The 20,711-nt window shown below is 38.6% G+C and overlaps 1 protein-coding gene across 2 annotated transcripts in view; it reads left to right on the forward strand.

The window, feature by feature from the left end:
* The window catches only part of KLHL2 (kelch like family member 2), a 125,966-nt gene that overhangs the window by 17,209 nt on the left and 88,046 nt on the right, over window positions 1–20,711 (forward strand). Inside the window, exons 3-4 of one of the 2 annotated variants that reach the window (XM_045988216.1) lie at window positions 7,951–8,057; window positions 17,938–18,059. In XM_045988216.1, the coding sequence (XP_045844172.1) occupies window positions 7,951–8,057; window positions 17,938–18,059 (229 nt within the window). Of the gene's footprint in view, window positions 1–7,950; window positions 8,058–17,937; window positions 18,060–20,711 lie in introns of those variants that run through there. The other variant, XM_045988225.1, reaches the window with a different exon arrangement.

Here is a 20,711-nt window from a genome sequence, read left to right on the forward strand (position 1 = left end):
AAAAAAAAAAAAAGAAATCTCCAAGGAGGCCTGCTCCTTAAACAGCTGAAGTCTTTTATTTCCTGCCATTGCATCAGTTTCCTGCTGCCAGGAAGGGGTAGCTGAGAGTGGTTTCCTGACTTCTGGGAAGGAATATCTTCTTTGTTACCACTCTGCTCTTGGGCCCTCACCCTCTACCTGGTAGAGTAACAGCAGTATAGTAGCAAATGTGTTTATGAACCTTTGGCTGATGGAAGTGATTGATTTTTGGTTTTGTTTTCTTTTGTAGACAGGAGTCCCAGATATAGCTCCATGTCCTAGCCCAATATGAGCTTGAATAACTTAAAACTGCTTGGTTTAAAAACCCTGCAGTCACTCCTAAACAGTGTATTCAACAAGTATTTGTAGGCAGCTTGTTCTCCTTTGAAATCAGCTCACCTGCCCAAAAGGCTATGTAGGAGCCAGAAACAGTATCAGACTTGGCCCATTCCCTGTGAAATTCTGGATTGCTGCTGGAGATGTCCAGAGAAGAGGAGGAGGTGGTGGAAAAGACTATGGGCCAGAGAGGATTTTTCACGGGAGAAATCTACAACGGCCCACAGAAATGATTTCTACTGGGCCTGATGGTGTGCAGTAGCATTCATACAAAGAACAGGAAGGGAAAGGCATCCTGGCCTGGATAATTGCATGAATGAGGGAGCCGATAAACAGAACTTGTTGGATAAAGTGAACCGAGAGTTCATGCTGGGGAGTCTCTGCAGACGAGGCCAGGAAGTGGGAGAAGGACAGAATTGTGCAGGCTTAAATCACATGATGAATTTGGACTTAATCCTGTGGGCAGTGGGGATCAGGGAAGGTTTTTGTAAAGGGGAGCAGCACTGTAAGATTAATGATGTTGAGGAACAACCTGGCAGTGTGGTGAAAGGACGGGTCTTTTAGCAGCACATCTTTGGCAGGAAAGTCAGCTCTTTAAATTTCCCTAGCATGAATTGGCGGGGGTAGGAGCTTTCCCGAACACTAACATTTTCAGAATCAAATCAATAGGTCTTTACAGAGTGCTTATTATGTGCAACACACTGTATTGGGTCTGTGGAGGAGACAAGCAGACTAAATCTCAGACATGTTTTATTGAGAACATTATGCTGTGTGGGCTTTTTGAGATGACCAAAAAAGGGAAATGTCAAGAGGCAGCATTTTGCCTTCACAATAAATTTTAAACAGAAAAACTTCAGTTTTGTAGGTTATGGGATAAGACTGTATTTGAGCTTTAAAAATTTTAGATACTATTAGTTGGGGGCAGACTGTTCCTTGTTTAGAAGGAAGATAATTTTGATCCTTATGTTAGGAGTTGAAAGTTCTTAGTAAGGATAAATCATATGAAGCCATTCAAATGCTCCCCTACATATCACATATAAGTCATAGATTTTTATTGGTTCAGTTATAATAGCAGTTTTTACATTTCCAAAGGTAATTTAAACAAAAAAAGCCTGAAGCTCTCTCTTAAAGGAGCCGTTACTGTGTTTTTCCTCCTGGACTTTTAGACATTGTGGGTCCAGATCACTAGTAGGATTAAGTTATCTGTTGTGCAGCTATGAAAAATTTGAGTTGTGGCTCTTTTGTTGTTTATATTCTGTTGCTTATTTGGCAAGTGAATTAAAGAACAGACTTAAGTGAGTCTGTCTTTCTCTTCTATACTACTGTTTTTAAAAGAGATTTTAGGAAATTACATATGTGAAATTTTTTTATTGCTCTAATACCTATTTCTTCTATGGTAAAAGATTGTGAGTTCTTTTATTTTCATGTTGTACTAGAGTGGAATATAAAACATTCCTTGCAAGAGCAGTTGGGAAGAGCCCCCAAATCAAATAGACTTGCTTATTTAGAAAATTTAAGATATGGTTTGATGCTTCTAGTCTCAATTTAACTGGTAATCGTCTATAGTGTTTCTTTTTTTTTTTTTTTTAAACTTTATTTATTTGACAGAGAGAGATCACAAGTAGGCAGAGAGGCAGGAGGAAGCAGGCTCCCTGCTGAGCAGAGAGCCCAATGTGGGGCTCCATCCCAGGACCCTGGGACCATGACCTGAGCCGAAGGCAGAGGCTTACCCCACTGAGCCACCTAGGTGCCCCTTCGACAGTGTTTCTTAAGCACATGTGATTGATCTCTTTTTCAGTGTTGTTTATTTTTTGTGCATTTTTAAAAAAGATTTTATTTATTTATTAGAGAGAGAGTGAGAGTGCACAAGTAGGCAGAGCAGGCAGAGGGAGAAGCAGGCTCTCCACTGAGCCGGGAGCTCCACGTGGAGCTCTATCCCAGGACCCTGGGATCATGACCTGAGCCGGAGGCAGCCACTTAATTGACTGAGCCACCCAGGCTCCCCTTAAGTGGTGTTTCTTGAGGATGGATAGAATCATTGAACATTTCAAAGTGTACGAATAATAGATAGCAGTGAAGTAGTTTACTGACCCAACTTGTTTCTTTTTCTCTGTGTTGTTGAATACCTACCACACATGAGATAGTGTTCTGTTTCAAAGCTCACTTTCACTAGGCCCTCTTAAATCAGAAAATCAAAAGCTCTTACTCTGTTTTTTTTTCTTTTAATTATTATAGCTAAGAGTACCTCATGATTTATTTTACCAATTTAAAAAAAATTTAATGATGAAGTTTCTTTGTATACATCTTACATGGTCTATCACATAAGCTTTTCATCATGTGTTCAGAAACTGCTTTCTGTATTACTTTTCCCCCTGAAATCCCTCATCTTCCTCATTTCTCTGTTCTCCCTTTCCCTACCAGCTTTCTTCTGTCCTAATATCTTCTTTCACTCTATTTTTAATTACTTTTTCCATCTTCTCCTCTCAACTGTGACCAAGTGTTCTTGCAGGTTGTCAGCTCTGGAGATGTTACCTTCCCTTTTCTGAGGTGTTCGGTGACACGCTTTCCCCCGTCTTCCTGTGGCTCTTTCTTGTCATTTTTCACATCGTTCTGCTGTCTCGATTCTATTTGAAAAGAATAATATTCTCTCTTCTGGGACCCTTTAGTAGTTTCAGGCAGTTTCTAAGTCACTGACTAGTAGTTTCCCCTAACTTTCCAAATTGACTGTCACCACTTCCTGCTTCCTATTTGAAAATCTCAGCAGGTGGAAATCTGTTGAGGGGGTTGTGCTGTTTTTCAGGACTTTTACTATGATGGTGAATCTTATTAAACCCAGCATCTAGATTTTTCCTTGTACTTAACTGCCACAGAAATTCAAATTCCTATCAAAATCAAACCACCATGGTTTTAAGAAGAAAAAGGAGGAAGACAGTGGTGACACTTGTCTCAGGGAGTTCTGTCGCTCTTCGAGATTATTGACATTATAGCCACATTGTATCTCCCTTGTCTGTTGAATAAAATTGTCAGGTGCAGGAGGTTTGGTTAAATATGACTAAGTCAGCAGTCATGAAGCCTTTCATGTTTAAACCAGCTCATCTCCCCACCCCACCTCTCTTCGTGCCGAGGACAGTATTCCATGATGCAGTCATGTCCCGAACAGCAACTCCACATCTGCCTCACCCTCTGGTTCCTGGCCAGTTTTTAATTTCCTTGGTTTCTTTCCTTCTTGCCCTGATTTCTGACCCCTTGCCTCATTTCTTTTTATGTCTTGCTGTTGTTTCTTTATTCTAACACCTGATATTCTTTCAGAGATGACTGTGGACACATTCTTGGGCTCTAGTTTGTGGTTTGTCCATGGACTCTGGCTGGCAGGTCATCTCTCCAGCCTGCTGCTTCGGCTGTCCCTCTGATTCTACTCCATGTGGCAGGAGTGCCTCCAGGTTTTCCCTGGCATCTGAGGGAGGCAGATGGACAGATGCTATGTGATCGCCTCACGACCCCCACTTCCAGTAGAAAGTAAATTCTTATTTCATGTGACTACTCATTATTTTTGACCTCTCAGAGCTGGATGGCCTGTTTTACTTTGAGAAGATAGATATACAGCAGTGATAGGTTTTTTACAGTCTTAGGAATTGGTCACTTTGTATCAGTAAACTAAAGGATGTCTTGGTATGTTCGGGCATGTTTCATTAATTTTCGAAACAGTATCTTTCCTGAGAAGGACCAGTTTGCAAGATGTTTCATTTAGGAGATGGAGTGCCTTTCACTTTTCTGGGCAGTTTGAGTTTTACATAAGGCCTGTATAATGTTTGCTCTTCTCTGCATTTGAGCTTAGAGGCAGCTTCCTTTGCAAAGCCTCTTAAGGTTGGGGTTGGCCTCTCATGTGTGTTCCCAAACACCCCATGCCTGCCACACCTTAAAAGTTATAAGTTCATTTTTGTAATTACCTCTTAGCTTGTGTGTTTCTTTCCAGTCAACTGTCAACTCCTTGCTATTCATGGACGTGACCTTGCTGTTGTAAATGAGCGTAGTGCATGCTTGCTTTGGCAGTATGTCCAGTAAATGAGCATAGTGCTGGGCACACAGTAGCCACTCTCAATATTTTACAAATGAATGAATACATGCGAATTTTGCTAAATAGCAACTTTATTTGTCTCGTTACTCAGGAAGACTTTCCCTTCTGCAGTTCATTCCCTCATTAGATTTCAGGTAATAGGAATATAAACTCAGAAACTTACCATGTAGACTTTGGGTATGTGCTGGTAAACAAGTTGCTCTTTTTTTTATTGCCAGACTTTTCATTTGTAGCTCATTCCTCCTTGCCCAGAAGTTATTCTGCTTCTTACGAACATGCACATTTGGAAAGAGGTAAGAGCCAGACTCTGTTAGGCACACAGAGTGTGCCTGAAAGAAGTTTGGCTGAAAGAAGTTTGGTCAGCTCTCTCTTGTCTTTGAGTGCTGTTTTAAAATATGGTGTTGCTGGAAACAAAAAGATAAAAAAATGAAACACTAGAACTAAATATGTTATTGTTTTGGAATGTGACCCTTAGATTCTGTGTGACCCAGCCTAGGGTGCGGCTGCATGCTAATTTGACAGTGTGTTTACTTTATTAGTTAACTAACATCAGCTAATAAGCTGGGAAGGCCAAGCTAATTATGTGACAACCAGCAGGTGTTATGCTAGATGGTTTCAATCAATGAGTGATTGTAATTGAAGCTAAATGTAATTAATTATGTGATTTGGGGGTGTTCAAATGTAATTCCACTTAAGTTCCATCTTGAAATTAGAGCACTAAGAAGGATTACTACTGACAGAAGGAAAATAGGTGTAAAGATGTACTTGACTCATGTTTGAGTTGTGTCCAGATGCCCTGGTCATTATAGGAACACCTGGATGGCTGCATTCTTGAGAGGCTGTGTGCAACTCTGCTGACCTCAACCCCTCCCTCTCCTGCTCTTTGCTTGCTCTTCTTTCTCTCTGCTTTTCTTCTTCTGGGAGTCCCCATGGTTCTGTGCTGCTTCAGGTCTGTACAGCACAAGCTCGTCTCTCTGTTAGGGAATTCTCTTGCTCCTTCTGCATCCTGCTGCTGTGTACTTGTTTTAGAACTCAGCTTCAGGTCAGTAGCTGAAGAAAGACTCTTCTGACCACTCCTCTGATTTAGATATTCCCACAGCACCTTTACAGTGATGTTTTCCACTTGATCCTGTAATTTTGATGTCATCGGTCCTTTCTGCTAGGCACCTTAAGGGCAGAGATGATCTTGCAGTGGTTTGTTGAACTTGATTTTTCTAAATATTCTTGTAGAGGTAGTGCTAAAAACCCACTAAAATTAGGCCTTTTATAAATTATATATAAAACTTTAAAAAATGTTTCTAGAATATAGTATGTCAACTAATAAGTCATGCTATTTGATTTATACTTTTTTTTAAAAAAGATTTTATTTCTTTTTCAGAGATCGAGGGAGCATAAGCAGGGGGAGTGTCAGGCAGAGGGAGAGGCAGGCTCACCACTGAGCAAGGAACCCAATGTGGGACTCGATCCCAGGACTGTGGGATCATGACCTAAGCTGAAGGCAGATGCTTAGCAGGCTGAGCCATCCGGGCGTCCCTGATTTATACTTCTTATTCCTTGTTTTATTCAGGTTTTACCAAGTCTTGAAATAGCACAGCTTTAGGTGGTTTTGTGTAGTGGTTAAAAGGCTTTGGAGCCAGACTCCATGGATTTGAATCCTGGTATTGCCAATAGTGGGGACTTAGGGCTGGTTGTTCATCTTTAACCTTGACTTTCCCAGCTATACATTTTGGGGGTAAAAAATCCTAATAATACCTACCTCATAAGGACTATGGTGTGGTCTAAATGAGACATTACATGCAGGTAAAGCTGTTACCTAGCATTCTTTTAAGAACAGCACTGGCTTTTCCCATGGTTACTTGTGAACCCATGGAATTCATAGACTTGGAGATTGGTTTTATATCCTCCAAGCAGACAGTAGACTTTGTCAGTTTTCCACAGTGGAGGACTCACAAATGGGTAACCTTAGGCCACCTTTGATGACTCTAACGTGGGACCTGCCTGATGTCTCATAGAGCATTGTGAGCCATTACAGTGACACCCATGAGCCATACTTCAGTCTAAAGGGCATAGCAGACTCATCCATAGGGAGGCCTGCAACACACTTATCACCACTGCTGTGGGACTCCTTTTTCTTAGTTGCTCTTGGATTGGAGGGAAAATAGATGCCAGTAGGATCTCCAAAAACTTTTGGTGTGAGTGCCACAGAAACAAGTTTGTAAGCAGTGCGGAAAAATGGAATACTTCGATTTGGTGAAGCTCATGTGAAAATGTTGCTTGTGAGCTCCTAGAAAATTATGGAAGCAGACAGGCCACCCTTGTAGGAAATAGAATAGTGGAGGAGGGGGGCCAAGTGTGACCTACATGTGCTAACACATAAACTCAGTGCTTGGGTGTTTGAGGTGTGGAAAGGACTACTTTTGGGCTCACCACACCTGTTTCAGTTATGACATGACTACTGGTAAGGTTGGTTTTAGACTTGGAGCTCTCTTGCTTGTTCTGGAAGAAGCGTCAGCACCAGGTTTTGCCAAAAAAAGATTCTGTGACATTCTTACTTAGCTGGAGAGGCTCATCTAGCAGCTTGTGTAGAATGTAAAAAGTGTTCATCACATGGTTTTGAATGACTTGAAATGGATAATTCAGAATTGGAGGGATAATTATGTTTGCTGAATAATGGTTTGTTTTAAGGTAACAAAATGCCTTTTAATTTTGATTATGGCAATTTTTTTTAGCCTTGAGGAATGAGATGGTTTGCGCTGGTAAAATGTTCTGATTAAGTTAAGCTTCAGATGTCTTACATGCCTTTTGAATAGCAGGTGTAGTTGAATTTAAATTTACCTTTGCTTCATGACCAGCATCATTTTAAGTATCTTTTTTGTGTGTGTACTTTGACCCAATTTGGTTTTCTACATATGTTTTATTTTGTCATCATCTTAATATCAGACTGCCGTCTGCCACTTTTGCTGATGTTCTCAATTCAAACAACCTCCCCTTTTACAGTCCATTGATGGTTTGCTGCCAGTAATTTACTTTAGGTTGAGAAATCAGTAATCAAAATGGGAAAGATTTCTCTGTTAAAGGCAAGATTCTAAGTGAGGGCCCAAAGCCTGCCAGGCATTTGTCATGACTGTTTCCTGTGTGCTTCATGTTTAGGAATTCTCTTTTAGAGGATGGCAGTTTTATTTATTTATTTTTAAAAAATATTTATTTATTTTAGAGAGGTAGAGAGTGCATGCCTAGGCAGGAGGGGCAGAGGGAGAGAGAATCTGAAGCAGGCTCTGTGCTGAACGCAGAGCCCAAAGATGGGGTATCAACCCAGGATCCTGAGATCAGGACCTGAGCTGAAATCAAGAGTCAGCTGCTTAACCGATGTGCTACCTGGGTGCCCCAGAGGATGGCACTTTTAAAAGTTAGCCTCAACTTCAGAAGAGTGGGCTTTTACTGTTATATATTTGCATAGGATGTTCAATATATTTATTATTGGTATCATTAAATTTTTTTTTCTCTCTCCACTTTGTAAACAGTCAAAATTTGCTGTGTGATGTCACAATTGTGGCTGAAGACATGGAAATCTCTGCTCATAGAGTGGTGCTGGCTGCCTGTAGTCCTTACTTTCATGCCATGTTTACAGGTATGAAATGTCTTATTTATGGGTATTTTTAAAATGTATCCAGATCTGGGCTTTTCTCTCGATATTTTCTTTTCTTATTAATATTTCACTGTTAGGAAATTCAGTATTGCAATGGAAGTAAATGCTCTTGCTTTGTTTCAAATTCCTCTTTCTCATTGTTTTTCGTTTTTGTAATCAGGTTGTTGTAATCATATTGCATTCACATACTCAGAATTTTATGCTCAGTTTTCCCCCTTTATATTTATGTTTACATATATTGACTCAGTTTACTTTCCTGCTATTCTAACAACTTTTGGCACTTTGTTATTTTGGCAGAAGCAAAGTTTTTACTTTTTTACTGTTTACTTTTTACTGTTTATGTTTTTACTCTTTCCATTTTTTCAAGTGATTTTCACATATGCTTCACTTATTCTATATCATGAATAAAGAGATGTTTATTTAATGTCCTTTGACTTGGATACATAAAAAAAATAGGGTGAACACTTAAGTAACTGTAAAAATACAGAGAATGATTTCAGTACTTCTGGAAATAAGTAATTTATGCCTGCAACAGTTGAAGTCCTTAACCTCAATTTTTTTTTTAAATTTTGTGTATTTGAGAGAGCAAGCCTATGAGCACATGAGCAGGGGGAGGGGCAGAGGGAGAGGGAGGGAGAAGCAGATTCCCTGCTGAGTGTGAGCCTGATGTGGGCTCAATCCCAGGACCTTGAGATCATAACCTGAGCTGAAGTCAGACATGTAACCGACTGAGCCACCCAGGTGCCCCATTAACCTCATTCTTTAAAAAAAAAAAAAAAAAAAAAAAAGTTACTGTACAAAGAAATGAAGTTGTGTATTCTAACAGTGAGCTTATAATCTTAAGAGTATTGGACAAACAGAATACTTACAAATACAAACATAGTTACACAAAAAAGGACAAATATAAAACCATTCATACTTTAGAAGTCATGAAGTATTTCTTGTGCTTAACATTTTGCTTAGATACTTTAAGAAACACAGACCAGTGTAAGTGTGCTTCCTGCCCCAGTAATGACATGCACACTTTAAATATGCAGTAGTGTATGGAAGATCTGGGCAGTGATCTGCCTAGGCAGTAAGGGCTGTGATGGGCAGCACTGAGAGAAGGGGATCTGACATTTCCTAAAACCTGATAGGTTTAAAGGTTCACACACATGAAGATGAGTGTGGAAGGCCATAGGAAAAGGATGAGCTTAGTGTTTTAGGAGTAGAGGAGAGTCTGGAGCCCTTCAGTATTCAGCCTGTTGCAGCCTTGCTGTTCCTGAACAGTTAAATAATCAAGAATGTAGGAAGGATAGCAGAGGGGCTGTGAGCCAAGTTGGAAGGGTGCCTTTAGCTGAGGCTGATTTGAAAAGTCAATACTGATGAAGTGAGACTAGTAAAATTTTTATGTCCTAAGGTTCATTTCAGTGTCGTGGTTCACATCTTATTTATTTCTCCTGGACAGCTTTCTCAACAGAGTCTCTAGGCTTATGAGAGGAGGTTTCTAGTTGGAATGTGTTGGCCTAGTTTAGGAATTCCCTAGTATATAGTGTTGTCCCCTGTAAGTAGCATTCTCTCAGTTGACATTTCTATTGCTACTTCCTTGTTGGAAACTATGGGAAACTCATGTCATCAATTTATGCTTCAGTTTCCCTATCTGGAGAAGGGGGATGATCATATTACCCATTTCCTACAATTTTTGTAAAAATTAAATGCGATCATGTATGTGAATCTCTAAGCTGTTTACTTGGCACATACATAGAAAATACACAATTAATTTTGGCTGTAATTATGGTTATTATTATTATTTTAATTGAAGAATAGCAGATACACAATGTTCCATTAGTTTCAGGGTTACAACATAGTGATTCAGCATCTCTATATGTTATGCTCTGCTCACCACAAAACTAGCCGCCATCTGCCACCATACAACAGTGTTACAATATCATTGATTATATTCCCTGTGCTGTACCTTTTAGCCCCATAACTTATTCACTCCCTGGCTCCCCTTCGCTCATTTTGCTTATCCTACCACCCTTTCTACTCTGGTATCCACAAGTTTGTTCTCTGTATTTGTGAAACCACAAGTTTGTTCTCTGTATCTGTTTCTGCTTGTTTGTTTGTTCTGTGTTTTCGATTCTGTATATAAATAAAATCATATGGTATATATTTTTCTCTAACTTATTTCATTAGCATGATACCTTCTAGGTCCATCCATGGTGGCTCAAATGCTAAGATCTCTACTTTTTTACAGCTGAGTAGTATCTATTCATAGTAGATATGTACCAGATCTTTTTTCCATTCATCTATTGATGGCCATTTGGTTTGCTTTCATATCTTGGTTATTGTAAATAATGCTGCAGTAATCATAGGGGTTGTATATATTTTTTCAAATTAATTTTTTTTGGGTAAATCCAAAATATATAAAGAACTTATACAACTTAACACCAAAAAACCCGAATAATTCAATTACACAATGGACAGGGGACCTAAATAGACATTTTTCCAAAGAAGACCAGTGATGGGCAATAGACATGTGAAATGATGCTCAACATCATTAATCATCAAGGAAATGCAAATCATATCTGTCAGAGTTACTAGAATCAGAAAGACAAGAAAGAACAAGCATTGGCAAAGATATAGAGAAAACAGAGCTTTTTTGCACTGCTGGTAGGAATGTAAGTTGGTACAGTCACTATGGAAGGCAGTATGGAAGTTCCTCAAAAAATTAAAAATAAGCATCCCACTGATCCATTATTTTTCTTATACTCTAAATTTCTAAATGTCTTTGTATAAGAGTAGAAGATTGAGGAAGCCTTAGACTGGACTATTTTTCTTAAAGATTTTATTTATTTATTTGAGAAGGAGAGAGGTAGCCACAGAGAGCACAAGTGGGGAGGAGAGAGAGAAGTAGGCTCTCCACTGAGTAGAGAGCCCGATGTGGGGCTCCATCCCAAGGACCCTGGGATCATGACCTGAGCTGCCAGGTTCCCTGACTAGACTACTTTTTGATGAATGTTTTATATTCCACAGAGTTACAAAAATATATTATGAACTTAAAACCGAAAGATCAAGGTTAATTTCCTTTCTCTTCAAAAGATAGCACTTAGAGTCTCCAGTCTCCCTCAACTTTGCATATCCAGAACATGAATGCTGGATAGGGGTGGAGGATCTTATTATCTCTTTGTTTTCCTTTTCTGTTTACTTTATGATCTAAACTACATTTTACTTTTTTGGTCTAATGAGTCTCAGTTCCTCATGTTTTAGCTGATATCCAATTTATGAATATGTGGGCTTTGCCTAATGATGGGAATGAGAGGCCCTGAAGATATTCTGATTCTATAAATATTCCTAGTTACTAGTTAACTGGTAGGTGGGTCCTTTTTGCAGTCCAACCTACCTCTGAGGTTTTACCGTCTTTATGTAGTCAAATTTCAGATGGCAGTGTACTAAGATAAGTGCAAAATAGGGATACTATACTAATTTCTGATACATATAAAATGAATATCTCAATTATGTTGTTTTTTCATAACTTTTTTAAGGCATGTTTTACATATTATAGAATTTACCCATTTCAAGTGCAGTGGTCAGTGACTTTTAGTAGATGTATTGAGTGGTCATCACTGTAAATCAATTTTGGAACTTTTTTTAAAAAAGATTTTATTTTTTTATTTATTTATTTGTCAGAGAAAGGGAGAAAGCGAAGCGGCAGGCAGAGGGAGAAGCAGGCTCCCTGCAGGATTCAATCCCAGGACCTGGGAATCATGACCTGGGCTGAAGGCAGACGCTTAACCGATTGAGCCACCCAGGAGTCCCAGTTTTGGAACATTTTTATTCCCACATTAATGATTTTGAATTCATCCATGTCATAATATGTATCATGAATTTGTTTTTTTATTGTTAAATACATACAGTTGTATGGATACACCACAGTTTGAAAGTCCAGTCACCTGTTGATGGATATTTGGGTTGTTTCCAATTTTGGGCTGTTATGAATAATCCTGCTATAAATATCCACATGCAGTTGTTTGTGTGGACATTTAATTTTATTTCTCAAGGGAGGAGGTACATAGGAGTGGAATTGCTGGTCCTATGGTAGATTTCTGTTTAACTTAAAAAAGACTGCTATGCTGTTTATATTCCAACCATTAATGTTATATTCCAACCATTAATGTTTCCATTTCTCCACATCTTTGTCAACACTTGTTGCCGCTGCTGTTTTGTTGTTGTTGTTGTTGTTTTTTTTAACTTGTCGTTCTATTGGGTGTAAAATGGCATCTCTTCCAGTTTTAATTTGTTCTTCCCTAACGACTGATGATGTTGAGCTTCTATCTTTTCATATGCTTACTAGGCTTGACTTTTATGGTTCTTTAGCAATAGATGCTAGTCACCTTTCTGGCAATCTTTGTACAGTTTCTACTTTTGAATCCACTGAATAAGTATATCATTTGTCAGAGATTAGGTAAGGAAGATAAGGAGATTTGGTTTAGGTGGTTTATAATATGTACATACATTTATTTGTGTTTTGCTAGAATATGAGTCCATTATTTCTTTTTTGTTTTGTTTTCTTTCTTTCTTTTTTTTTTTTTTGGCCCGAGGCCAAAGTTTTTAAATAAAACTTTATTTAAAAAAAAAATAGTGAAGCCAACCAGTAGACCTTTGCATGTTTCCATTGCATCATATGTTATATATATTTAGTTTTTCCTGCTTCGTGGATAATCAGAAGTGTTTGCAATGGCACAGGGGATTACCTACTCTTGTTTTCCTGTGACTGCCTGTCAGGAAATGGGGAATATGCACATGTCTTTTTTTGGCCCTTGTTTTTAATCTCCCATAAATTGTAGGGGAATTTTTCATTCAAATTATAGCACCTAAAAAAGAATTCTGTTACTCATCGTAATTCCAAGTATATGGGTAGAGAAGGGAGGTGAAAAGTAATTCTGTGATGTACTCACAGGTTTTTACTCTGCGAAGTATGGGCCTATTTAGAGCAAGGCCAGGTGGTTTAACTGTTACTTGAGAAAGCATGTATCAGATAAGGGTTCTTGTGCTTTTAGGTTACTTGTTACAAATGTGGCATTTAAAATGCTATTTCTCTTACACAGATACATTTGAGGCTTATTTAGTGCCAATTTATTTATTTAGTGCCAATTATTTATTTAGGCTAAAATATCTGACATCTAGTGGGAAGTAATGAATTTTTATTTTTACTTCTTTGTTTTGTGTTTTTTGATGATTTCTTTTGTCATATTGAACATGATTCAGTAAGTTAGAATAGGAAAAGGTAGATTATCATTTGCATAATTAAGAAGGGAGATTTTTTAGAAGGTGTTTGGTTATAATTGTTTAAGATTCATGCTTTCATTCATCAAAGAATATTTATTGAGCATCTTTTGTGTGCTAGATCTAGGTGTGAGGACTTTAGAGATGAACAAGATAGATAAGTCCCTGTTCTCATGATTCTTCTTGGCAGGGAAGGAAAGGTTAGAGAGTAGATGCAAAGAAAAGATCATTTCTAGTATCACTGACTGCTGTGAAGAAAATCAAATAGGGTGTTGTGCATAAAGAGCCTAAATTAGGATGCTTTAGTTTACACATGACAGAAACTCCACTTAAACTAGTTTAAATAGTAAGGAAATGTATTCTTTCATAACTGGGAAGTAGGCTGGACACCAGGCCTGGTCAGATCTGCAGCTTGAGAATTTCATCAGGGATCTGCTTCCTTCTCTCTCTGCCCTGCTGTTTGCAGTGAAAATGTTATCCCAAGGTTGCTTCCCCTTATGAATGACAAGATGCCTATCGAGTGAACCCAGCATCTCAAGGAAGGAGAGGGAGGGTGTTCTTTTTCTTTTTTTCTCTCTTTTAGGGAGAAAGTTACTCAGAAGTTACTTTTCCAGAAGTTACTCAGACTAGACCAAAACTGGCAGGGGAATACATCTACAGTGTTTGCCTCAGATTAGTAGTGGGATTGGGGAATTACATACCATGACCATCATAGAGAATGGCTGGCAGGGACATCTGGGTCAGCTTTCCAGAATGAAAATACCTATGTGTCAGCTTCTTTGTGACCCAGGACTAATGATAAACAAAGGGACAATAATGATTAGATTACAAATGAATCTGAAGAGTAATGGAGTAAAATTTATGCATTACATGTAGCTATAAATTTGCCATTCACTTTTTAGAATTTCAGCACAGTAAAAGATACTGCATTATACTTTTATATTTTTCTCAGATATTTTTATGCTAAACAGTAATGGAAATTAGAATGATAGGATTTTTGCATTGAAATGGGTCTTAGGGTTTGCTGTCCTAACCTGTTCACTTTTTAGAACTTTAGTGTGCATAAATAAAGTCACCAGTTTTTGCTGGGTTTCAGGAGCCTTGATTAAAGGTCTTTGAGATGGGAATGTTTCTATCCACAAATATGTCTGTAAACTTCTATAATTGGGAGTACTTCATTTTTTACTCAGAAAAAGTAGAGATGGTACAGTGTTCCCTAGTGAAGTACTTAGCTTGCCCTAGAATGTATAGTGGATGTTCAGTGAATTTGACTAAAATCCTTCATAGCTAGAAACCCATGTTCAAAACTAATTCAGGTGTTGATTTTGTTGAGTAAAGATGCTACATTTTAGATTGGCGCATGTTTCATTTTTTATTCTTCTAGTCATTCATTAACCCAACCAGAATTTATTGGATATCTATAATAGGTCAGGCATTATGGGATATAGCGATAGGATGAAAAAGACATCTTGCTCTCAGGGAGCTCAAGAATCCAGGTAGGGAGAGCTAAGTACTATTAGACAGAGTGGATTTGCAGGCGGTACCCAGGTGTACTCAGGGTAAGAGCCTAACTCAGCTTTGGGCCACCAATAGGTAAGTCTACATGGAGAGAGGGTCCAGCCGACTCTTGAAGAATGGGGATTAGCCTGGGGAATGAGAGCGTGGGGGAGACAAAGAGGACAAAGCCGATAAAGGCATCAGAGCGGGAAATCGTTCACTGCATGTGGAAAACTACAGGGAGTTTTTTCTGGATATATTTTAAGGCCAGAAGTGGAAGAGAGAGGAAGCTGGATAGTGAAGCAGGGATGGATATGGAAGGGTCACACGTGCCTGCACTAGGAGCAGCTGGAGGCTTTTGAGTACCATGGTCAGAACTGTAGAGTTGCCCTAGGGGCAAGAAAAGAATTAGGAGGTTGCTATGCTGGTGTTGGCAAGATGTGGTAGGACCCCAGTGACCTAGTGGCGGAAGGGATGGAGAGGAGAGGGGGCATTGATTTGAGGTCTCTCTGAGGTTCATTCTGAAAGTTTTAGTGAATGATGGGATTTATTTATTTGTGTGAGAGAAAGAGAGCATACAAGCAGAGGGAACAGCAGGCAGAGGGAGAGGCAGGCTCCGTGCTGAGCAAGGAGCCCGATGTGAGGGACCCTGGGATCATGACCTGAGCTGAAGACAGATGTATAACCGACTGAGCCACGCAGGCCTCCCTACAACTCTCTTTAGTATGTGTTTTAATTCTTAGTATTACTGGCATTCTCAAACTATTAATGCAATCTGTGGCACACTATTTGTTATTGTTTTTGTAGATTAACATGAAACATAAAGATTATACCATTTTTAAAGCAACATATAATAGAAGTTGAATTTGTTGAAAGCAGATACAGTTTTCTGGGGAAAGAAAGAATTCATTAAAAATGACACATACGGAATATATGAATTAGCAAAGTATGTCTTATAGTAATATCTTAAAAACTAAGATATTAAAAACTGCTTGTCATAGGACTGATTTCTCACTCAAATATATAAGTTAAGGTCAGACACTTTTTTTTTTTTTTAAGATTTTATTTATTTATTTGACAGAGAGAGGGAGCACAAGCAAGGGGAATGTGAGAGGGAAAAGCAGCCTTCCCACTGAGCAGGGAGCCTGATGTGGGGCTCCATCCCAGGACCCTGGATCATGCCCTGAGCCGAAGTTAGATGCTTAACCAACTGAGCCACCCAGGCGCCCCAAAGTCAGACTTGTTTTTGTCTAAGCTAGGTCATGCGTAAGTCCTAAGGGCTGAATTCACTCCTTGAGAACTGAGTATGTGGCTTTATACTAGTGTGGCTCCAGGCCCTGCAAGGCTTTATACATCGCCATAGCCCTGTAGGTGAATTAGATGTGGCCTTTGTCTAAAGTCCACGTCCACAGTTCCAACTGTCTTCATGTTAGACAAAAAAGAACTTTGAGATGATACAAATCCTATCTGTCTACAAGATCCGGAGAGACTAGGATAGAGGTTGTGCCTTATATGCAAATGAAGAATTGTATGTCTGTATTTCTCAACCTTTCTTTTTTCCTCCCTGTTTTTAAAGGGGAAAAAAACGGGCTGAGGTAACACACACATAAGCCAGTCCCTTGTCTTCCTACTGTATAGGCATATATGTCTCTTCCTCATTAACTTTCCTTCCCTTGTAATACTGGTAGATGTCCCCCCACCCCCACCTCACCCCATACCCCTCCCTGGGAGGTGGCAGGATACTTTTGAGATATTTTAGCTCTTAGGAGAATAGCTTCTTTCTGAGATTTTGTCAGAAATAATCTCCAGGGAAGCATGCAGTTAAATGTACATCACTATTATTATTTTTCTCCTCCCAGGGTTTATGTTTACAAAGAATTCGGTGTAATTATGGATTCCCATAGGCTTTTCTGACAGCTTATGGTCGCTGACAGTGTACCATGGCTAAAAAAAGAAATGATCTTTCAAGAAATCCTGAGAATGTTATCTTGTTTTTCTGACAGATGTTGGATTAAGGTAAAGGTGAGGGGTGGCAGCATCTCTTTTGATGCTGCTGCGTTTATCTTTGTAACCTAATGGAACCAAACCCTTGTACCAGGTGTCTCATGCACTCAACATAATTGTTAGATTGCCCTCATCATTTTAAATGGAAATTTTCTTTCCCTAGCATTCGACACTTTATGTTTCCCTATGTCTTGGGTCATTTTATGTTGTCCATACATGTGTGCTCAAACCTGCTGCTTTCTCTCCCTAAGTTCCCTTCTCTTTTCTGCTTCCCTGTTTCTTTCCACAAGAGAGGATCTTATTTTTGATCCTTGAATGTTCCATTAGTTCAGTGAGTAAAGGAGAGAGGTCTTACAGCACTTTTTCGCAGGCAGTGAGATAGAAGAGCGTCTGGCTTTAGTAAGAAAGGCTGGTATGGAAGTGACTTAGGTTTGTGGATAAAGTTACCACAGATGACAAAGAGGAGCAGAACATGGGCTAGAAGATCTCTGTAAGAAGTCCCTTGTCATTGACTAGCCCTTTTGTGATCCCTCTTTTGTCTTGCATTCCCTCAGTGTCTTCTGTAGTTTGTGTCCGAAATGTTTTCTGCATGAGGGTCATGTTGTCCCTGAGGACAAAACCTCTGTGTCCATTGCAGGCCACTCATGCTCATGGCAGCCACTGCTGCGCTTGTTGAATGAATGCTGCTGACCAAGTGAGTCCTTTTTAGCAGGTGCTCATTGCTATTAGCCAAAAGGGTGATATGGTGACTCTTCTAGTCATGAGTAGAAATCCAAAAAGAAAACGAGCTGCCCATAAGCATGGACCAAAAAAAGCATGGACAGAAGCAGATACTGAACTTAATATTAATAATTCCATAGGTATTATAGTTGGGCATGTGGCATGGTCACTGCTTTGATGTGATTTTCAGGTACAAGTGGGTGACAAGTACATTTTCTGGTTTTGCGAGGAGGTAATGGAATGTTCTAGGCCTGCAAAAAGTGGCTGCTTGTGTTGCCTATGAAATACAGCGAGTGGCAAGAAAATGGCATTGGTATTTTCTTTTCTCTACAGCAGTGGCTTACTGTAGCCTCACTCTTCCTTGTTTGTGTTTTAGGTGAGATGAGTGAGAGCCGAGCAAAGAGAGTTCGAATAAAAGAGGTAGACGGCTGGACCCTGAGAATGCTGATCGATTATGTTTACACTGCAGAAATTCAGGTTACAGAAGAGAATGTACAGGTGAGAGTAAACCCCTTATACCATTTAGCTCTTCGTACATGCCATTTTTTTTTTTTTTTAATCAAAAAAGCATACCTGCACCACAGGACACTTTTTGTACTAAAGTAATGGAATTCATTGTTAAAACTGAATTTCTAAGGAACATTTGGAATGATTACATCCTTCTAATGATGTTTCTGATTTCAGTATCTTTTATATTTGAATCTTTGAAGTTTGAATCTATCAGTTCTCTGAATGACACTTGTTTGTTTGTGAAAATGCTGTCATACTCATTTATAACTAGTGATTGATGCTGCCCACATTTCTCTATTCCCTTGAAGTTAAAATCTACAGAGGGTATTTTTGACTATTAACAGCCTTTACTACTTTCACTATTATAGCATCTTCTGTAATTCTAGAATTTAGCTAAAATTTAGCGTTGCATTTTCTTACTTTCTTTAAAGAACACATGTTTTATATATATGATGTAAAGGAATAATACAGATAAATATATAGTATATAGTATGTAGTGTAGAAGGTGAAAGTGCCTCTTTTATCTTTTCAGACCATTTTCTATGCAATTATGTATACTCATGCACTCACCCATGCCCAGTTTTCCTGATATAAATACATTTTTACTATGCCTGTTACTCTGAAACTTGCTTTTTTCATTGTACAAAGTATCTTCAAGTTCTTTACACATCAGTATATGTGGGCCCAGCCCCTTCTTTTGACTGGCATCCCATATGTTAATCAGTATATGTCATTTTTCCACTTTTATAAAAGTACTGCAGTGAATGAACATTTTTATATTTACATCCAAAACTAATAGAACAGATTTCTCAAATGTAATTTGTGGATCAAAGGGTACATGCATGTTTTAATTTTTGATAGGTATGCCAAATTACCAACTGAAAATTTGTATTTATACTCCTTCCAACAGGTAAACTGTGTTTTGAGGACAACAAAAAGAATTAGGACTAACTTCTTAAGAAATAATCTCTGAATTATACTTGCTCAGATAGGAAAATATGGGTTCAATCTTTTATCTCTTGTAATTAGTTGAAATATGATACAAAATTTTTGAATTTGGAGACTGAAATCTTTGGACATTAACTTGTTAAGAAATGCTCTTACTAAATCTGAAATATTGGCAGTGGTGAAGCCTTCTGATGATCTTTCCCAGGTGGCCTTATTTGCCTTTACTTGGAAATCCGTTCATGAGGTAAAGCATTTGAAACAACCTTGGTTGATACTAGAGTTGTGTATAAAGGTGTGAATCAACCGCTGTGTGAACTTTTTTTTTTAACCTGGAGAGTGTTTGGTACATGTCATGAGGGAGAACAGTACCAGCATATCATTGCAATCTGATTTTTTCTGTATAGTTATGCTAGCTTCTGGGTTTTGGCTCATTGTTTTCAAAGAGACATTATCTTGGTTTTCTTCTTGTTCCTTTTTAAAAATTCATTTGAGTTCATGGGCCTCATTGTGCCCTGTATCTGACCTTCAACGAATGAATTGCTGATTGTTATAATATGTGACATGAGGGAAATTTGCAAAATATGATTTAGGCCTAAGAGAATAGACTGTGTGAATTCAGCCCTCAATGCGGTTTGCAGTAGTTCTTGTGGTGGAGACATTGGCCTATGGGGAACTGGGAGAATGCCTCTCATGTTTCTTTTAATAACTGTCACGTTCTAGTCCTGAAATATTAGTCATCATAGCCTTTCAGAAAACCTCTTGCCATGCTGATTTGCCTTTTGTGTATATGTTCAGCTCCTACAGGAATACATTCACAGTTGTATTTGGCAGACTTACTAAATGCTTAATATTCATGTAGTTTTTATTTTTGGGGGGGAGGGTGGGGGAAGAGAGCATAAGGATACATACCTTGGTATGCATAGCCTCATTTATATTCCATTGAAAAAATACTTCTTTGAGGAAAGGCAGTTTAGAAATAAAATTGATTAAAATAAATTGCCCTTTCTGTAACAAGTATTTTTCAGTGAAATACGTAGTAAGGGTTTACCTATGAAGATACGCCAAACTGCTCTCTCTTTTGTTTTGTTTCTCTTCCTATACATGTTGTTAGATCTTTCTTATAAGCACTGGTTCACCTTAGGGAAGGGAGTGGTATGGTGTACTTGTTAAAGTTAAAGTGGTGGTGTACTTGTTAAAGTTAAGCTGAAACTTTAAATGGCCCCAACTGGGAACCTGCTCTGAGTAGATCTGTTTTGAGAGAATTGACTGTGGGGATAGAACTTTCTGTAGTTCAGAAGTTTGTTGTTGTAAGTATATTTTCTTAATTAGACCTAGAATCAAATGTCAGGTAACCTCTCTTTTAGTAAGTTTCTGTTTTAGTAATAATAAAATATGATTTTAGGATAGCAGGTATCTTAGTGTTTTACTTTGGGATGGCATGTTTTGATGTAGAATCATGGTGCCATAGAATATTGAGGTCCAGCTGTCTTGGTCAGTTGGTGCCAGAACAGGACCATAACCCTGCTTTCCCTGATTCCTACTTTAGGGCCTCTTCTATGATACCATACAGTCTCCTATTACACAAATTAAAAAATTAGATATAACAGTCGTTTGAAGTGAAGGTTGAACTTTGAGTCAGAATGAGGGAATGAATCAATTTGAAACATTAACTCCAGAAAAGGAATAATTATT

Source organism: Meles meles, chromosome 2 (assembly GCF_922984935.1).
Source record: "Meles meles chromosome 2, mMelMel3.1 paternal haplotype, whole genome shotgun sequence".
Lineage (NCBI taxonomy): Eukaryota > Metazoa > Chordata > Mammalia > Carnivora > Mustelidae > Meles > Meles meles.